Source organism: Natator depressus, chromosome 6 (assembly GCF_965152275.1).
Source record: "Natator depressus isolate rNatDep1 chromosome 6, rNatDep2.hap1, whole genome shotgun sequence".
In the NCBI taxonomy this organism is placed as follows: Eukaryota; Metazoa; Chordata; order Testudines; family Cheloniidae; genus Natator; species Natator depressus.
Genome location: NC_134239.1, coordinates 63,906,462 through 63,925,310, shown reverse-complemented (window position 1 = coordinate 63,925,310; position 18,849 = coordinate 63,906,462). Strand labels below are relative to the sequence as shown.

Genomic DNA, 18,849 nt, shown 5'->3' with positions numbered 1-18,849 from the left:
CCCTATCAGCACAGACATATCAGAGGTCCCTTTAGGGTCAGGGCATATTAAGGCAGCTGTGTCTACCTCTTCTCTTACCCCAGCAACCTCCTCTGGGAATTCCAGGTGCACTATGACATACCCTTGGTAGGGGTATTCATCCATGCTGAGGCCACACAGGCCAAGGCCAGTCAGTGGCTGTATAGGCAGGTGCCTAAGCATCTGCTGGTAGAATGACTGAAATATAATAGTCACTTGAGATCCAGTGTCAAGCACTGCTTTACACTCCACCCCTTCAATCCTCACCGTGACCTCTGCTCGAGGCCCTATCAGTCCTGCGGGGATCCCAGCTGGACAGTCTTTTCTGGGGGAATCTTCAAATCCTGCAGACCTGGGGGGTCCCCGTCCCCAGACCCTCTGGCAGCTACCGGATCTCTCCCAACTGATCCTCAGCTTTCCATACACTAAGGAGGGGTTTTCTTCATTACGGCACTTGGCAGCACTGTGTCCATCCTGACCACATCGGTAGCAGAAGAATTGACATTTCCCCCTTCGCCTGGGTTGGATGGTGGCTCTAAGTGCGGGCTTCTCAATTGCCACCGTTTGAGGCTTCTTATTCCTGGAAGTCTTAACTTGGTCAATGGTACTTTGCAGCTCAGCTATCCGTTCCGTCAGGACTTGCATTTGTTGGGCAAGTTCCTCTCTGGTGCTCACCATCAGTACACTGGCCGCTTGCAGTGGTGTTGTGCTGGCTGGATCCGATGTTTGGGCTTCCCAAAACTCACTGGCAGCCTGCCTTTCTTCCTCCTCTCTGACCTCTTTTATCAGCTGGGAGTAACTTGGGGGATGTTCCCGTCGTTCTCTTAGCTGGAGATGAAGTAGAATCGGGTTCTGATACTGAGTTCCTCTTACAATTTGAGCCAGTCTGGTCTGATCCATCTGCTCAGCAGTCACTGCTCCCCTCATGACAGCTCTCTGAAGCAGTCTCTCCAGTCTCTGTATGTAGGCTGAAGCCTTCTCGCCCTTTTGTTGTCGGGAATTAAGGAACTTACAGTAGCTGTCTTCAGGGTCCTCTACGCTCCCAAAGTTGTGTTCAAGGGCCTCTAGGCAGTCCTTCACACTGACCCCAGGGTCAGTGAGCTTCAGGGTGCGAATCACATCTAATGCTGGGCCGCCAAGGCTCTCTATGAGGCATCTTCGCTTTTCTGCATTTGGTACGGCCCACTCTTGCAGCATTTCAGTGGTATGCTCTAACCAGGGTTCAAACTCCTCCTCCCCAGCAAATAATCTTAACTTACGACAAGAGTTTGACGCAGCATGGGACAGCACAACCTTTTCCAATGTTTGCCCCAGAGCTTTTGTCCAATCATCAGCCAAGGCTGCAGCCTCTGAGCTAGAAGCTGCTGAGCCAGGGCCCAACAAACCTGACAAATTAGCCATTATACAACAGTAATTTCCTCAAAATATAAGCACAAACAAAAAAAATATAAATTGTTTTCCAATGTAGTGGATCACTCAACAGGTGCTTGCGAGGGGTACTGACCCAGGCATCCCGGACGAGCCCCCAAAAATGTAACCCTTCTGCCCATCAGAGTTGGCAGCAACAAGGGCCGGGTTCAATATCTAGGGGATCCATTCCAATAACACAATGCAAACCGGCTCGAGCCCCCACCCAGTGACCTGGGACAAATATATACCACCCCCGCTGGGCGCCTCCAAGAGGCAATACTTCCCCTCTCGCAAGCACATAGTCTGAGTGTAGCAAAAAGCCTTTTAATAACAGAGAGAAACAATGTGGCATTATGTTGGGGAGACACCACCAACAGGATTCATAACACAACCCATGAGCAAAAAAAACCACCCCAAGCAAATTGGGGCATGCCCCTTTCCCTCGGGTTCGTGAGTCCCAGCACCCAAACGTCTCTTGAGTCCAGCAATCCACAAATCACCCAAAGTCCAAAAAGTCCAGCCCCAGAGTTCAAAAGTTCATCTGCATAGTGTTACTCCCCAGTCTGGCTAAAATGTGCCTGTGTGTGGGGGAAAGGGGTAAGGGGCACCTTACGTGTCCTGAAGCTGACTGCCCCACAGGGCTCTGCTCTGCTACGCTGTCTCACGAACGGCTCTGCTCCACCACGACCGGCTCCGCTCTGCACCGCTCGCTGTCTCAAGAACAGCTCTGCTCAGCTCGCTGTCTCATGAATGGCTCCGCTCTGCACAGCTCGCCGTCTCACGAACAGCTCTGCTCAGCTCGCCGTCTCACGAACACACCGCTGTCTCACAGACGGCTCCGCTCCACCACGACCGGCTCCACTCCGCACAGCTCGCCATCTCACGAACACACCGCTGCACTCTAGATCTTCTGGCTCCCCACTACTTGACACAGTGCTCAGTGATTTCAGCTCTTAATGATTTCAGCTCATAGTAGTGGGGGCCTTAGTGCTGGTGCACCTTAAGGCCAAAGTGAATGCAGCACAGTACCTGTAGCAAGACTCTTAATAGACCCAAAATTAGCTCTGACATTCCACAGTGGAGAGAGAGACAGAGGTACAATTGGTGCTTCAGGCCCTCACAAAGGGGCCCACACCACCAGGTACTAATACCTGTCTCAAGTCTCTCTCAATTCACACAGTTTTGGAACCCATGACCCTTGCCTAGCGAGTGCTACTTAGTTGATGGTGAGTCCCTCCATCATAGCAAAAGGCCAAGTACAGTTCCAAGCACAGTTCCCATAATCAGGGTAATAACAATTTATTCTTCCTGCCCCAATAACAGAGACACTGGGGATCCCACAGCAGCCGAAGTGACCATTTGGGCAGCTATGGCCTCAGTCTAGGCGGGGTGGGTGTGCCTATGCAAATGAGATCAGCCCCTAAAGTTTTTTTTCCACAACTTGCCACACCTCACCACCAGATGTCAGGGTGGAGCTCACCCTGACACTGCTTACATCAGTGCTGATTGGATTAAAAACCTGGATTATTGGATGTCACCAAGGACCAAAGGTAAGAGTCCCTGTTTTAAGCAATGACCTAACACACCACCTGGAAACTCTCACTCTTTGAGGCTGTAAATCTCTCTTAAGGACAGTCAACCCTTGGCATCTCTGAAAACTTGAACCTATTTAAGCCACTGAGAGTTGTGCCATTGACCACAGTGGCTGCTGGAGCACGCCCAAAATACACAAAAAGAATCTTCCCCACAGAAAACATTACATTCTCTGTTCATTATGTTAGCGGTCACTAATTCCCTAGTGTAGGGATCTGATGAACTTAATATTTCAAGTCTTCGAATTTCAAAAAGATTGGTTTGTCTGTTTATGGTAAGGGAGAATAGAAAGCAAAAGCCCCAGACCAATCAACCAAAACAGTCTCCCCAAATGCTTAAAATGTTAACCTAATAAAATTCAGTGGGCGTGATTCAGGAAGTTTCCCCTCCTCCCCAAATCCATGTTACAGAACTCCCATTAAAGCCAACAGATGCTCCATTCTCAGAGGGCTTGCACAATTAAGCCCTGTAATATATTTGTATTGATCAGACTGATGTTCTCAGGAGTAAATACAGCAGAATAGTCTCCTTAAAAAAACAAAATGTGCTCAGATCCTACTCAGCAGCATACGAAATGATCATTTCTTTAGGAATTATAATTCTATTTTAAGATAAATCAGAAAGAGGAAACAGGGTGAAAAAATACTTTTACCAGCATTTTTATCAAATAGATAATGCGTTTAGACTTTGTGAGAAAAATGACCTTTGGTGGCACTGGTGTGCATCGCCCATCATTTTTCTTTCAAAGACAACAGAAACCCACACATTCTTACGATGTAATGTTTTCCCCTCTCTTCACTCACAGATTTGATTATTTTCTCCAAATCAAAACTTCCATTAAGTAGTACGAAAAAGTTCTGGTACTTTTGGTTTTGAAGATAGCCTTTATACCCGTTATCTGTGCAGAGGACACAGCTTTTTCTCAGGACTGGTCCCAGACTGTGGAACAAACTAAGAACTACCATAAACCTTACCACCTTCCTCTCCAAATGCAAGGTACATACACATATTTATTTTTAAAAAACTAAAAAGCTACCAATACTTTACTCTGATCACACAATTTCCCCTTTGGGAAGAGGATGAGAGAGAAAATGAACCATACGTGCAGAAGTTAATCATGTTGTTTAATATCAGATGCTACAATGATGATGGCAGTATAAAAAACGACGTGGAATACAATAAAATAGAATGTAAACTGATGGGGACAGTTTTGAATCTACAGACTGAAATAATGTCACTAAGGTCTTGCCTACTCAGGGAATTTTGGCCATCAGTGACCAGCCTCTAGTTCAACTGTAAAAGGTGCCTCTACTGTACACTGGCAAACTACAATAAACTATCATTTGCACCAGTGCAGTTTACCCATGTGTGTGAAACTAGGGTAATTTTCACTCATGCAAATCATGACTTTTAGCAGCTTTGCCTGTCTACACTAGGAATTTGCATGAGTACAGTGCACTAATGGCTGGCCACTTATGGCTGCAAACAGGGCAAATCCTTGGCATAGACAAGGCCTAAAAAATGTCAGGTGTTAAATATGAAACCTTTATATAATGTCTCAATATTAATATAGTTAAGGTGATCATTGTATCAGAAACATTCAGCTAACACACTGTGGTTGGATGTTCTTGTCAAATTACTATTATGCATTTATTATCTTTTGGGTTCAAACAGTGTATTTGGAGACATTTTCACATACTGACACTTCATTCATTTGAAAGAATCCTGTCTAAAACAAAAGCTGCACACTTTAAATAGTCAAATCTCCTATTTTTATTTTTAATATAATTGAAAGGTTTGCTACTAAAAATAGTGCTTACAGTGTTGTTGGTTAAAAAGTGTGATTTATTGGATTATATGGTCTTTCTATAAACCTTAGCCAAGAAGAATCCCAAAGTTTTTTACTGCCTTTTAGAACAAAATCATTTCATCTTCTATTGCAAAGCAGTCACCGCTGAGGTTGAACATGGCAGCTATTTAAGAGTACACAATAATGCTACACAACAGTTTTGGTCATGAAGTAATGACATTTTTTTTCTATCTTGTCTACACTAGGATTTTGGGGGCTCATAATTCCCAACATGGGCATCTTTACACAGATAAGGCTCAGAGATGTTTCCCACCCTCTGAGCCTTGCCTAAACTTCCATAGGTACTAACCTGCACCCATTAGGAATTGTGCGTCTAAAAATCCTAAGGCTACTTACAGTGTATAAAATTGAGCGTGTGTGTCTTTGCAAGATGGGGGCCATAGAGAATGTCTATATTGTACTTTCATTGCTTTTAAAATTATTTTCCTTTTGTCTTACAATGGTATCTGGTGTTAAAATTTAAAAATATGGCTCTGTAGAACATAAAATAAAAATAGTTTTCTCCCCCTTCCACGCACACAGGTACTGCAACATAGCAAGGTGATACACCAGATTTGGGAAAGAAATCCTGCCGAATTTCACTGCATCTCATGAGGATAGATCCACAGCAATCCAGTAGATTGGAAGTGGGAAACCTTGCTGAAATTCATAAGTTTTCAGGGCAGACAAGGGGAGGGAAAAGAGCAATTTTTTTTCAAAAAAATCACCATTGGTTAATAAAAGGAAATCCTGTAGAAATTTACCATTTTGGGGGTGAGGGAAGAATTCACCAACATTTTCCAGTACAAATTTCACAGGTTCTGCCAATTCCGCCCCCCCCACCCCCAAACTCTTTTTCTTCCCAGTTACTGGGTTACATGTCCCACCATTTGCATCTCAAAGAGCTCTTAGCAAGTATCAGAATAGGCTGGAACCCACTTTAGAAAAGCCTTCCTTAGTCCTTATTCCTTATACTCAACTCCCACAGTTTCAAGATTTTTTGAGATTTAAAAGAAATGTCACTTTTTCCCCCCCTTTTCTTCAAGGTGAACTTCTATGAAAGCATCTCCATTAATGGTAATGTCTGTCTCAAGGCGTTATTTTGCAGCTTTGCTGGAGAAACAGTCTTTTCCCTCCAGGCTCATTTTGGGGTAACACCAACAGGGTTTTTTAGGGCTATCCTTACCCTGAAGAAGCTGTGTTGACACCCAGGAAATTGACATGGTGTTAATATAGATTTATCCTTCACCATCCCAAAAATTAGCTGCATTTCAGCAATTTCCCACTACTAGGAACTGCATGGAAAAGAAAGCCCCTACTAGTCAGTGCAAAGGGGAACGAATTCCAGGGACTCTGAAACCTACTAGTTTTATTACATACGCTCAACTCCAGGAAATGTAGAGTTTTCTGAGGATCAGCGGCCACGCTTGCATTTGAGAGGCAACAGATACCAACGTCAGGCATAGCGCTGCTGCCCCCTTTTACACCCTTCGCACGCACTCCTGCCCCCATCCAAAAGAGCTAGTAGTGCCTTCAGACGGCAACCCTCCAAATGGGAAACGATACGACACCTTGATCCGACCGTAGGGGCAGAAAGAAAGTACTTCCGCAGCGATTTTCTGGAGGGCGGGGGGAAGGGGTGTTTGAAATAAGTTGGAGAGCAAAAACAGGATGCCCTCATAAGCAAGTCTGCGAGTTATTATACGCCAGCGTTAGCCATTGAACACCCAAATGCGTTGCCACCACCACCAACATTCAAACAAACCCAGGCAGCAGAAGAATTGCATTAAGGAAAAGGCTGCAGCTGTGGATCAGCTGCTGGGGGGAGGCGGGGGAGGAGTTTAAGGGGGATCAGGAAGCAACGGAGTGTCTAACACCTCTCTCTGCTATGGCTGGCTAAAGAAAAATCATCATAACCATAACAAGGGGGGGAGGGGAGAAGGCAGAGAGTGGGGGGGGGGCGGTGGGGAGCAGCAGCAGAGGCAGCAGCATGAAGAGGAGATCTGGGCCGGGGGGCAGTATGAGGTCGGTGGTGGGCTTCTTGTCCCAGCGGGGCTTGCAGGGAGACCCGCTGCTCACCCAGGACTTTCAGAGGAGACGCCTGCGGGGCTGCAGAAACCTCTACAAGAAGGACCTACTGGGCCACTTCGGCTGTGTCAATGCCATTGAATTCTCCAACAATGGAGGCCAGTGGCTGGTCTCAGGTAAAGCAAACATCCTCTCCCACCCCCGCCCCAGTCCTTGCCAGCCCCCCCCCCCCCCCGCGGCCATCTCGCCTCCCTCCCCACCCCCGCTCACCTGGGGAAAGGGGGGGATTGTGGTGGCGTTTCCAGTCCCCCCACCCCCGCAAGGGACGAGTGTTCCCCAAGAAAGGATCTAAAATGGTTGACAGGTTCGCATCCTATTTTTGTATTATTTTATTGGGGGGGGGGGTGAATCCCCAACAAAGTTTGCAGGAAAGTATTTGGCACCGGGGGGGCGGTACAGGGGGTTTCATGCGCTTTACTGCGCGGCGAAGGCGTTGGGAGCCAGCTGGGCTGAAATTGTCAGAGCCCGGTGACATGTCCCAGCGACCAGCCGGGGCTGGGGCGAGTCGGGAGGTGCAGTGGGGCGGGTCACTGACTGGGGAGGGCGGGGGGCTGCGGGGGGGGGCATGTACGCGCTGGGGGGGTCCGGGGGGGGCAGCCCTGCCCTGGGTGGATTTGGGAGGCTCGGGTCGCTCCTGGGCCCCCGTTGAGGGGGATGGGGCCGCGGGGTGGCTCTCCCCGCCGGCGGGTGGCGGTGCCCGTTCCTGGCTGCGGGGCGGCCGGCGCACGGGGCTGGGGTGCGGGCGCTGTCAGGTAGCAGGGGGGCCCGGCTTGAGGGGAGGGAGGGAGAGCGGTCTCGGGGCGCCGTGCCCGGGTCCCCCCGGGGCTGCCGCAGGTGCCTTCTCCCCTGCGGTGCTTCACGCCTCGCTCCCCTTCCGCGCGGAGGGGCAGGGAGCAAACTCCAGGCCGGGGCTTTGCTGGGAGCTGCAGGCCTCGCTCTCCTGGGCTCCTCTTAGCGACAGGCCGGGGAATCGATGGCCTATTCCGCCCAGGGGAGGGGAGGCCGGACCAGACTCGCCCAGCGTCCAGATCGTCCCTGCTGGGGCTCGAGGTTGCAGTTCTCCGTACCTAGCCCGAGACTCCCAACCCGGGGGAGGGTCACAGCACCGCCTGGGGAGGGGATCCAGCGCCCGTCCGATGTAAGGAAAGGGCTGCCTGCAGCTCCCCTCCCCGACCCAGGGGCCCCCGACTGCGGGGTGGATGGGAAGGGATCATGACCCTCCACTGAGAGCCAAGACCCTCCAGACTGGAGTGTGTCACAGCCCCCCACCAAGGCCTTTCTCCCTGTGTGTGGGAGGGGGATCCCAGCTTTCCTCCCACTCCAGACAGCCAAGCTTCCTAAAATGGGGACATGAGAGACAGGAGAGGAGTGTCACTTCCCCTTACTGACAGTCATGGTCTTCCAAACTGTGCGTGTGTGTATTGCAAAAGGTCCTCCACCCCATAGGGTTGGAAAAGGGGATTATACCTTTCCTCCAAAATAAAGGTCTGCCCTCCTCCAAAATGGGGTAAAGAGAGAAATTGACTTTTCCTGCCTCTCTGGCCTTCTGCTAGCAATAATCACATGTACTAATGGCACATCATGGGGATTTATGTCTCTTGCAGCCTTTGCTTTAAAAGTGGATTCTCATTTGTAAGAGTCTTAACATACTTGATTCAAACCAAACAGAAGAAATATTCAGGATTTTGCCTGGGGGCTATCTGATATGCTGTGAACAGTAATTGGAGACACGGGGGGTGGGGGGGAGCGGGCCTAATGGGTGCTTTTTGCCTCTCCATAGTGTATTGTAGCAACACTTGTGCTTGCAAAACCCCATTTGACAGGGCTAAGTAAGAATCTTTTCCAGGCAAATGCCATCAACTGCTGCAGAAACTAATTAAAGAAAAATTCTAGTCATAATGGTTAGAAAAGAAAACCTGCATTTCCCTAGAGCTTGTCTACACAAGGAAATTTAGGAGCATAACTATACCGCTATAATACCATGGTAACGCCCCATGTGGACATTTACCCTGGAGTAAGAGTGTCCATGTGGCCAGTTATAGCAATATAGTTATGCTTGTAAATGTCTCTGTGTAGACAAGCCCTAAATCCACCGACAGCTCAAGTGCCTTTGCTGCTGCTCTTAGCTTTCCTAATCTGTGGCAGACACACAAATGACCAGTGTGTTTTGCTGCTATTAAGAAGCATGTAGACAGCAAGAGAAACTGGCACGAATCATGTTAGTTTCACATTGCTGCTGCTGCTTGGAAAAGCCTTCGGACATTGATTCCCACACTTTTTACTAAGGCGAACCACTAACTGCATTTTGTCTTTTTTTTTTTTTTTTTTTTTTTTTTTACTCACCATTACATATGTGCACCCTTCACCCTGGCATCATAACCCTAATCATGGCCTGGTGAGGAGGAACCCAAAGGGATGGGGTGCATTGGAGGGTGAGCCCACCCCGCATTCACGCCAAAGCAGTGGCTCCTGCCCTGCGGGGCTGGGCCTGGCTCCACACTGTAGTTATTGTGATCTGGCGCATGGACTCTCAAAACTAATCGTCCAGGCTTTGTCTACACTAGCACTTTTGTTGGTCGGGGTATGAAGAAAACACCCCCCTTGACCGACATAAGTTTTATTGACAAAAGTGCTGCCGCTACGTTGGCAGGAGAGTGTTTCCTGCCGCCATAGCTACTGCCACTCATTGGTTTAATTATGCCAGTGGGAGAGCTCTCTCCCACTGGCATAGAGCGGCTACACAAGAGACCTTGCAGAGGTGCAGCTGTAAGGTCCATAGTGTAGACATAGCCTTAGATTTGGCCATCTGCCCCTCTGCCATGGGGTACCTGGGCCAAATTTGAGTGACTGGTGTTGCAATACCGGGAGCTGGACCCAGCACTGCGGGACAGGAACCACTGCTGTGGGGTGAATGCAAGGCAGGCTAACTCTCCAACGCACCTCCCTTCCACACTGGGCCAGGGAAAGTGTATGTTTGCCTCAGCCAGGGCCTAGTGAATGGTTAAGCCATCCCTGGACGTGGCAACCCTTCTGGAACCTCTCTGTGACCCAGTGGTCTGTCGGGACCCACCGTTTGGGAAACATTGCCTTAGGAGCCCCTTCAGTCTTGTGATGGAATTGATGCAGTTACCTCAGTGTGCATCCACTTCCTAGATAGGGCTTCTCTCTAATGAATATCTGCAGATATTCATTAGGAAAGGAGAGGAATTCCCCATCTACAGTGTTAATAAAATTCACAGGAAGGAATATCCTCTCTTGCACATCTGTGGACTACAGGAGATGCACTTCCCTTCTATAGAGTTTAGGAGGTATATATCAATTGAGCTGTATTCTTTCAGATCTGAGGAAATCATGAGGAAAAAAATACTAACATTGTAATACATTTAAAAAGACAAAATCATAACTGAATTTTGTGACTCTCATGGTTGAGGTTTCTTACTAGAAACTCAGATATTAGGAATTAGGAGAATTTACACTGTGTACTTAACTACCTTAACTTTGGCTTTGTATCGGTAGTCTGAATTTCTCATTTTCTCTGGGTATCATAGCCATTTGTTGCAAACTGTTTCCCCTATCAGTGACCACAAAATCGAGAGTAAAAAAAACAAAAACGAGGAGTCCTTGTGGCACCTTAGAGACTAACAAATTTATTTGGGCATAAGCTTTCATGGGCTAGAACCCACTTCATCAGATGTATTAAGTAGAAGATATAGGAGCAGGTATAAATACATGAAAGGATGTGGGTTGCTTTACCAAGTGTTAGGTCAGTCTAATGAGATAAATCAATTAACAGCAGGATACCAAGGGAGGAGAAATAACTTTTGAAGTGGTAAGAGAGTGCCCATTACAGACCATTGACAAGAAGGTGTAAGTAACAGTAGGGCGATATTAGTATTTTAGTACTGGGGAAATTAAGTTTAGGTTTTGTAATGACCCAACCACTCCCAGTCTTTCTTCAGTCCTAAACTGATGGTATCTAGTTTGCAAATTAATTCCAGTTCTGCAGCTTCACATTGGAGTCTGTTTTTGAAGTTTTTGTGTTGAAGAATTGCCACTTCGAGGTCTGTTATTGAGTGACCAGAGAGATTGAAGTGTTCTACTTGTTTTTGAACATTATGATTTTTTATGTCAGATTTGTGTCCATTTATTCTTTTGTGTAGAGACTGTCTGGTTTGGCCAATGTACATGGCAGAGGGGCATTGCTGGCACATGATGGCATATATCACATTGGTAGATGTGCAGGTCTGCTCCTGTATCTTTTACTTCATACATCTGATGAAGTGGGTTCTAGCCCATGAAAGCTTCTGCCCAAATCAATTTGTTAGTCTGTAAGGTGCCACAAGGACTCCTCGTGTGGTTTTTTTGGGGTTTTTTTTTTTTTTTTTTTTGCTGATACAGACTAACACGGCTATCACTGAAATCTGAAAATCGAGAGTGTTTTGCATTATAGGGTAATGGCAGACAGGTGCTTAGTTGCTCATTTAAGAATGAGGTGTTTAAAAGGCAGAAGCATTATGGATTCCCCATTAAATTCAATACCCTTAAAAAGTACAGACTTTAATAAAGCTAAACCAAAAAGAGCCTGATTATTTTTAAAGGCATCTTTAATGTTTAAACTGTGAACAGCAGAAGAGGCAGGCAATGACATTCATTGGGAAGAAGGACTCTAATGAAAGCTAAGGGAAGGTTAGGCTAGCTGGGACACTGCTCTGTCAAAACAGTCGGGATGCTGAGGCAGGGATGAAGTAGGGGAGATGCTTACTAAGCCCATAGTAGCCTGGGAATGTGAGCAGAGGGAATGCAAACAGTTTCCCAGTTGCACAATTTTACTGTCTTGATACAATTATTCTAGTGCTCCGGTCATTATAGTCTGTGTCTTGATTTGACAATTGAATTGTTTGTAACTTAGCCTTCAATGGTGCCAGTTTAAGCACAAGTGGAATAGTGCATTCACTCTAGACATACTGATTCAGTTAGCACAGTTCTTCACTGTATTATTTGGAATGTCCTCTGGGTACATATCCAACTCTTCCTGACACTGTTGTCAGAAGCAGTGGGTCCTAAGGGAGTTTGCAAGGCTACTTACTGGTTCAGTAAATGCATTTCTGATTGCCTAAATCTGGTTTACATTATAGCTCCAACTGGTTTTCCAGTTAACATTTTTGGGAAGAATTTCCCCAGTGTGGACAGGCATTTGTCACCAATAAATTTTAAAATAGGATTTCAGTGTACCATCCTAATGTTGATATTTTAAATCTTAATTAAAAATTTGATCAACTTTGGTCCTGTGTATCAGATCTCACCTGGATAAATCCAGTGAAGTAAGTTCTCTCATTTTAATATTTTAACATTTTTATTGGTGCTACAAAGTGTCAAAAGAAGTTGAGTTTCTTGAACCCTGGTGAGGAATCCCCCCCCCCTGCTTTTTTTTAGGGTGTCTACATTTGGGAGCTCCTTGTCTAATTCACTTCAAATGTGATAGAAAATTTCTAGCGAGGCTCTAAGCCTAACCCATCAGTCTTGAGGTTCTTACTCTTTCTGTTGTGGATTCCTTAATTGTAAAATTGATACTGGCACTTCAGAGAGAGACACTGAGGTTTAGGGGACAGAAGTAGGAGAAGAAAGGAGACTGGAAGGGAGGAAGTAGAAAATACAATGTATAAGGAGAGAGCGAGAGATGTAAGTGGAGGATAGAGGAGAGGAAAGGAAAGGAGGAGACAGATCCTGAAGAGCACCACTTAGTCTATGTCCATGTGGCCCTGCAGTTTGGAGGGAATGAATTGCAGTACATATGGATTAAATTAATGCTAACTAAGTACCTTTTAATTTGTGCCTGCAGCGTAACACATAGGGGAGTTACAGCACAGCATGCAAGCATACTGTAGCTCGAACTGTGAGGCCATATAGACAAGCCCTTGCGTCAAGATACATCATGATTTACAATAGGAAAGACAATGAAAAATAGAATGACACTAGGAAGGGAAAGGTCTAATAAATAAGGAAGAGAGGTAAGTAAGGGTGGCTGAATACTATTCAGTGAAATTAGTTGAAGGATTTGGAAAAAAAAAACACCTTCCTCTGTAGCTCATCAGATATTATTTGGTAGATATATTATTGGACCAATAAATGTGAAAGTTTTCAAGCTTATTCAACAGTATTTTTCCTGCTTTTCCACAGCCTTGAGAGCAAGTTACATTACAAAAAAAAATTGAGGTTGATTGACTATATGTAAAAGTTAAGTATAGCACACAGTAAATTATACTCAACTATTTGATTCCTTTAAATTACAGGGGTGAGGTTTCTGGAGGGTGTGGCTTTAAAGAGGTGAGGTGGTAGAGGAATCCTAACTAATGAACTTTTATTCTTGGGCTAGTAGGTGTTACATAATGTGTTTTCAAGCCTTGCTTTTGGGTATGTTTTCTTGTTCGTGCATTTGCCCATCTCCCCCCATGCATCCCTGTTATCTTTGATAAACACAAGTATGTGTTTATCAGTGCCTCCTAGTTTCTTCTGGTTTAAACTGCATCACCAAGAGAATTTCTGGAGGGTATTATGGTCCTAGGTTTCCTTAATCTTTGTATGCATTTTTCTGCGCTTTTTTCCCATTCTGCTGCTCTTCCCCTCACAAAATAATATTTAAGTGACCTGCCTATGATTGTAAGTTTTAATTAGAAGCTTGTAGGGATGAGAGAGAGAGTTTGGTAATGCACCTCTCATTCTGTTGCCAGGCAAGTCCAAAGGAGTGTGGATCAGAAGCAGGGTAATGAGATGACCTTAGCAACAACACTAGAGAAGTATTACCTCTTTTTGTTAGGGGAATCATGTTACTAAGTACATTTAAAAAGGGCCAAGTGCAGTCCTGGCATAAAAGTGCATGCAATTCCCTTGCAAATGTGGGGACACTCCGCTCTAGATGGTTGGTCAATAGGTTTTGGCAATTGGGATTGGGGGTGTCACCTCCCTGGGGCACTAGTTCCTCAATGATTGGTCCTGGTATATACCGGAAGTAGAGAGGCTCAGGGAGCTCACTTAGGCTTTGTATACATTAGAGGAACTCTGTGTGAAGAGCTGCTTAGTCCTTCCTAGCATGCTTGTATAATACTTGTGTGTCCATACATAAGTGATCCAGATGGTTTACAGTGCCTAGCAAATATTGGTGAGAGTAGATTTGCTTTCAGCAAGGCTAAATACTGGGTCAGTCTGTATCATTTTAGGGCTAGTGTGGACAGTACGGAAACATTTTAGATGGCCTTCCTGCTACTGTCCCAAAGTGGACTCTCATCTCCCAGAATCCATAGTGTTGAGACCTGTTGGATAGCTACCTACTCAGAAGGCATCAGCTGAAGCAGTTCAGGGAAGCACGAATGTGTATGTGGGGCAAAACTGCAGTGGTTCAGTATGGCTAATGTGAAGGCAGTGAATGGTTTCTGCTTAAACTTATGGCCCTGCAATTCTGCTAGGAAAGGGTTAAATTACTAGTGTAGATGCTACCTTAGTATAACACCTTTGAGTAGGGTACAGGAATGCTACCTACCCCTCTCCCAAGTGCTAGAGTCACTGCAGCCTTAGAGTAAGGAGAACATACTGACTGATGTGGGGGTTTTGTTTTATACTGTGGATCTAGAGGAATTGGGATTGTAGGGAAGGGTGATCACTTCCCAGATTGTCCTGGAGGTAGATTTTTCTTTGGCATATTTCTCTACGTGGCTGACAACTTCATATGGGGGGCTGAGGCAAGAAGCCAGAGTTTGACCCCTAATGATTAAAGGCCCTTGTCCTCATTGACGACTAAATTACTTGGCAAGTTTAAAGCCTTTAAAATGTGATTCCATCTGAAAAGTGACTAAAAATGGCATTGTGGAGTTTCATGCTCAATTTACGATTTTCAAACCGCCAATCTTGCAAACATAACCCAGGATCTGTGAGTTAAACTGAGTTCTTCCCATTTTGCACATCATTACTATTAATAAAGGTTTGGCAGTCCAAATTAGGCCTCTGGCACCTGTTCAATGTCTCTGTCTACTGTGGCACAGGTATAACTGATTGGGATTTTAGTAAACAGTTTTGTTACATTGGATTTCCCTTACTCCTTGTGGATCTTAGCTGTACTGGTTCAGCAAGTGCTGATATAACCAAAATGCTGTAAAAACTTGGGTACTAATTTAAACTAAATAGATGGGGTATCTGAATACACTCAAGGAGAGAAGTTCTGTTGAGAATGAACATGCTATCTTGATATAGTTACTTCTATGAATAAAACTACACTTCAGGCCAAGAGACATCTGATTTGTCGGAGTAAGGAAAGTGGATGCAACGTTTTAAGAGGAGGAGTCATTATGTACCGTTCTATGACTCCTCTTCTCATTCCAAAGCAGCTTTACAGGTGCAGTACAAGTGTCACCATTCGTTCCTGTCCATGGCTCATTCGCCCATTAAGTCCAGCCTGATCATGTCCCTGCATGCGGTGTCCCACCATCTAGGTGGTAGTTAGCCTCTAGGTCAGACTGACCTCTGTTGTGTTTGCATCATTTTCTTTGGCATCATCTGTTTGTCTTCTACACTCTTCCCCACCATTGTAATATTTTCTATTGCAGTCAATCCAGTACCATGATTTCTCATCTGCTCTCCTCCTAACTTTATTTATCTTAAAATCATTCCACTTTACACCTGCCATCTTCTGAAGAATTTTCATCTTACCTGTCTCCAGCCTTCTGATAATAGTTTCATTTAATGCAGCTGCTTCTGGACCATAGAGTAATACCGGTAATACGCTGGTTTGATGAATTATCACTTTGGTACCAAACATACTGTTATCAGTTCATGATTTCAACAACTTCTGTGCAGCACTTGTAGCTAAAGTATATCTCTGTTTAACGTCTTCCTTGATGGAACCATCAGCACTCATCAAGCTTCCTAGGTACATGTGTGATTTTTTACTTGTTCTGCAACTTCACCGCAGCTGCATTTCAATGCTTTATGTATTGTCCCTTTTCCAAAATTAAAACCCTTTCATCTTAGCATTTATTGTAACTCTAAATTGACTACACCAATTTTCCAAAGTAGCAAAGAGTATACTCACTAATTCAAACATCTTTGCCAGTTGTATGATGTCATCTGAATAAGTAAAGCGCTTAACTCTAGATTAGAGTACCAAGCTCTCCAACTTGTTTACCATTCTTGACATCCAATTTAAGAACATAGACTCCTAGATATTAAGGTCAGAAGGGACCATTATGATCATCTAGTCTGACCTCCTGCACAATGCAGGCCACAGAATCTTACCCACCCACTCCTGCAATAAACCTCTCACCTATGTCTGAGCTATTGAAGTCCTCAAATCATGGTTTAAAGACTTTAAGGTGCAGAGAATCCTCCAGCAGAGAATCCTCCAGCAATCCCCATGCTACAGAGGAAGGCGAAAAAACCCCCAGGGCCTCTTCCAATCTGCCCTGGAGGAAAATTCCTTCCCAACCCCAAATATGGCAATCAGCTGAACCCTGAGCATGTGGGCAAGATTCACCAGCCAGATACCCAGGAAAGAATTCTCTGTAGTAACTCAGATCCCACCCCATCTAACATCCCATCACAGGCTATTGGGCCTATTTACCATGAATAGTTAAAGATCAATTAATTGCCAAAATCATGTTATCCCATCATACCATCTCCTCCATAAACTTATCGAGTTTAATCTTGAAGCCAGATAGGTCTTTTGCCCCCACTGCTTCCCTTGGAAGGCTATTCCAGAACTTCACTCCTCTGGTGGTTAGAAACCTTCATCTAATTTCAAGTCTAAACTTCCCGATGGCCAGTTTATATCCATTTGTTCTTGTGTCCACATTAGTACTGAGCTTAAATAATTCCTCTCCCTCTCTGCTCTCTATAAATATATCAGAGGCATAAATAGCAATCATATCTCCCCTCAACCTTCTTTTGGTTAAGCTAAGCAAGCCAAGCTCTTTGAGTCTCCTTTCATAAGACAGGTTTTCCATTCCTTGGATGATCCTAGTAGCCCTTTTCTATACCTGTTTCAGTTTAAATTCATCCTTCTTAAACATGGGAGACCAGAACTGCACACAGTAGTCCAGATGAGGTCTCACCAGTGCCTTGTATAACGGTACTAACACCTCCTTATCTCTACTGGAAATACCTCGCCTGATGCATCCCAAATCTGCATTAGCTTTTTTCACGGCCATGTCACATTGGCAGCTCATAGTCATCCTGTGGTCAACCAATACTCCAAGATCCTTCTCCTCCGTTACTTCTAATTGATGCATCCCCAGCTTAAAACTAAAATTCTTGTTGTTAATCCCTAAATGCATGACCTTGCACTTCTCACTATTAAATTTCATCCTATTACTATTACTCCAGTTTACAAGGTCATCCAGATGCTCCTGTATGATATCCCAGTCCTTCTCTAAATTGGCAATACCTCCCAGCTTTGTATCATCGGCAAACTTTATTAGCCCACTCCCACTTTTTGTGCCGAAGTCAGTAATAAAAAGATTGGTCCCCAAATCGATCCCTGAGGAACTCCACTGGTAACCTCCCTCCAGTCTGACAGTTCACCTTTCAGTATGACCCGCTGTAGTCTTCCTTTTAACCAATTCCTTATCCACCTTTCAATTTTCATATTGATCCCCATCTTTTCCAATTAAACTAATAATTCCCCATGTGGCACCGTATCAAACGCCTTGCTGAAATCTAGGTAAATTAGATCCACTGCATTTCCTTTGTCTAAAATATCTGTTACTTCCTCAAAGAAGGAGACCAGGTTGGTTTGGCACGATCTACCTTTTGTAAAACCATGTTGTATTTTGTCCCATTTACCATTGACCTCAATGTCCTTAACTACTTTCTCCTTCAAAATTTTTTCCAAGACCTTGCATACTATAGATGTCAAACTAACAGGCCTGTAGTTACCTGGATCACTTTTTTTCCTTTCTTAAAAATAGGAACTATGATGAAAAGCGATGGGGATTCCATGCCTCCTTGTCTTACACTAAACTTTGACTTGAACCAGTTGCTTAATTTTCCACCAAATCTTATGGCACAGCAGGAGTCTCAGTACATAATTTTCTTTTACAATTGCAGTTACCCTATCTGGAACTCCATTTGATTTTACTACTTTTCTTAATGCTTTCGTCCAAATCAAATCAAATGCCTTCTTCAAGTTGATTTGGAAAAAAAGCAAACATCTCTAATCCCCATTCTCACCTCTTTTTTTCCTGTGAACTCTGAGTGTGAATATCTTGATCAGTGTAACTTTGGCCTGGTTTGAAATCTCATTGTTGTGTGCCTACTAGTTTCTCTAAAACTGGACTTGTTCTGTTGAAAATTACTTTCATTATTATTTTTCCCTGATTAAAGGCAATAGTTGTACCAATCCTGAAGAAAGGATATCCTGTTGATGCAAATAATATAGAGGTCTAAGTTTATTATCAGTACCCGGAAAAATCATGATGCAAGTAATTGTCAACAGATTATGACTCAATGGATTTTTTTTTTAAATAAAACTTCAGAACCATTCCTTTTCTGTCTGAGAAACGGCATAGCAATATCAACTCAGAAGGAATTTAATTAAAAACAATTTACATGGGTCATTCAAATCTTATCTCTAATGCTACCATGACACTGTAAAGCACTGCCGTTCGTACACCTACTAGTTATTCTAACCACCATTTTAGATGGGATGGGGTCAGTAATACACAAACTCCACACTTTAGCTTCCTCTGTGCTGCCCCTCCATCCATCCAGCTGTGCCACCATAGGTTCTTCTGGACTTAAAATTTGGTAGTGGGAGTTCCAGTCCAGCGGGAGTGGGACTCTTGGACTTTCTTGTAGTGAGCCATGAGAGATTTGCCTTCAGAGAGGAGCTACAAGCTGTACTTCTC

General features: G+C 44.7%; 2 protein-coding genes across 4 annotated transcripts in view; one reads left to right on the top strand and one right to left on the bottom strand.

Annotated features, from left to right (window-relative positions):
* The window catches only part of LOC141989158 (protein NYNRIN-like), a 32,733-nt gene extending 26,280 nt beyond the window's left edge, over window positions 1-6,453 (bottom strand). For 2 of the 3 annotated variants that reach the window (XM_074955546.1, XM_074955545.1), the window contains exon 1: window positions 6,235-6,453. In XM_074955546.1, coding sequence (XP_074811647.1) covers window positions 6,235-6,382 — 148 coding nt within the window. In that variant the 5' untranslated portion in view covers window positions 6,383-6,453. The remainder of the gene's footprint in view (window positions 1-6,234) is intronic. The other variant, XR_012639925.1, reaches the window with a different exon arrangement.
* Window positions 6,454-6,846: 393 nt separating this feature from the next.
* The window catches only part of DCAF5 (DDB1 and CUL4 associated factor 5), a 102,935-nt gene continuing 90,932 nt past the window's right edge, over window positions 6,847-18,849 (top strand). Inside the window, exon 1 of the mRNA XM_074955539.1 lies at window positions 6,847-7,074. Within this exon, the coding sequence (XP_074811640.1) occupies window positions 6,861-7,074 (214 nt within the window). The 5' untranslated portion in view covers window positions 6,847-6,860. The remainder of the gene's footprint in view (window positions 7,075-18,849) is intronic.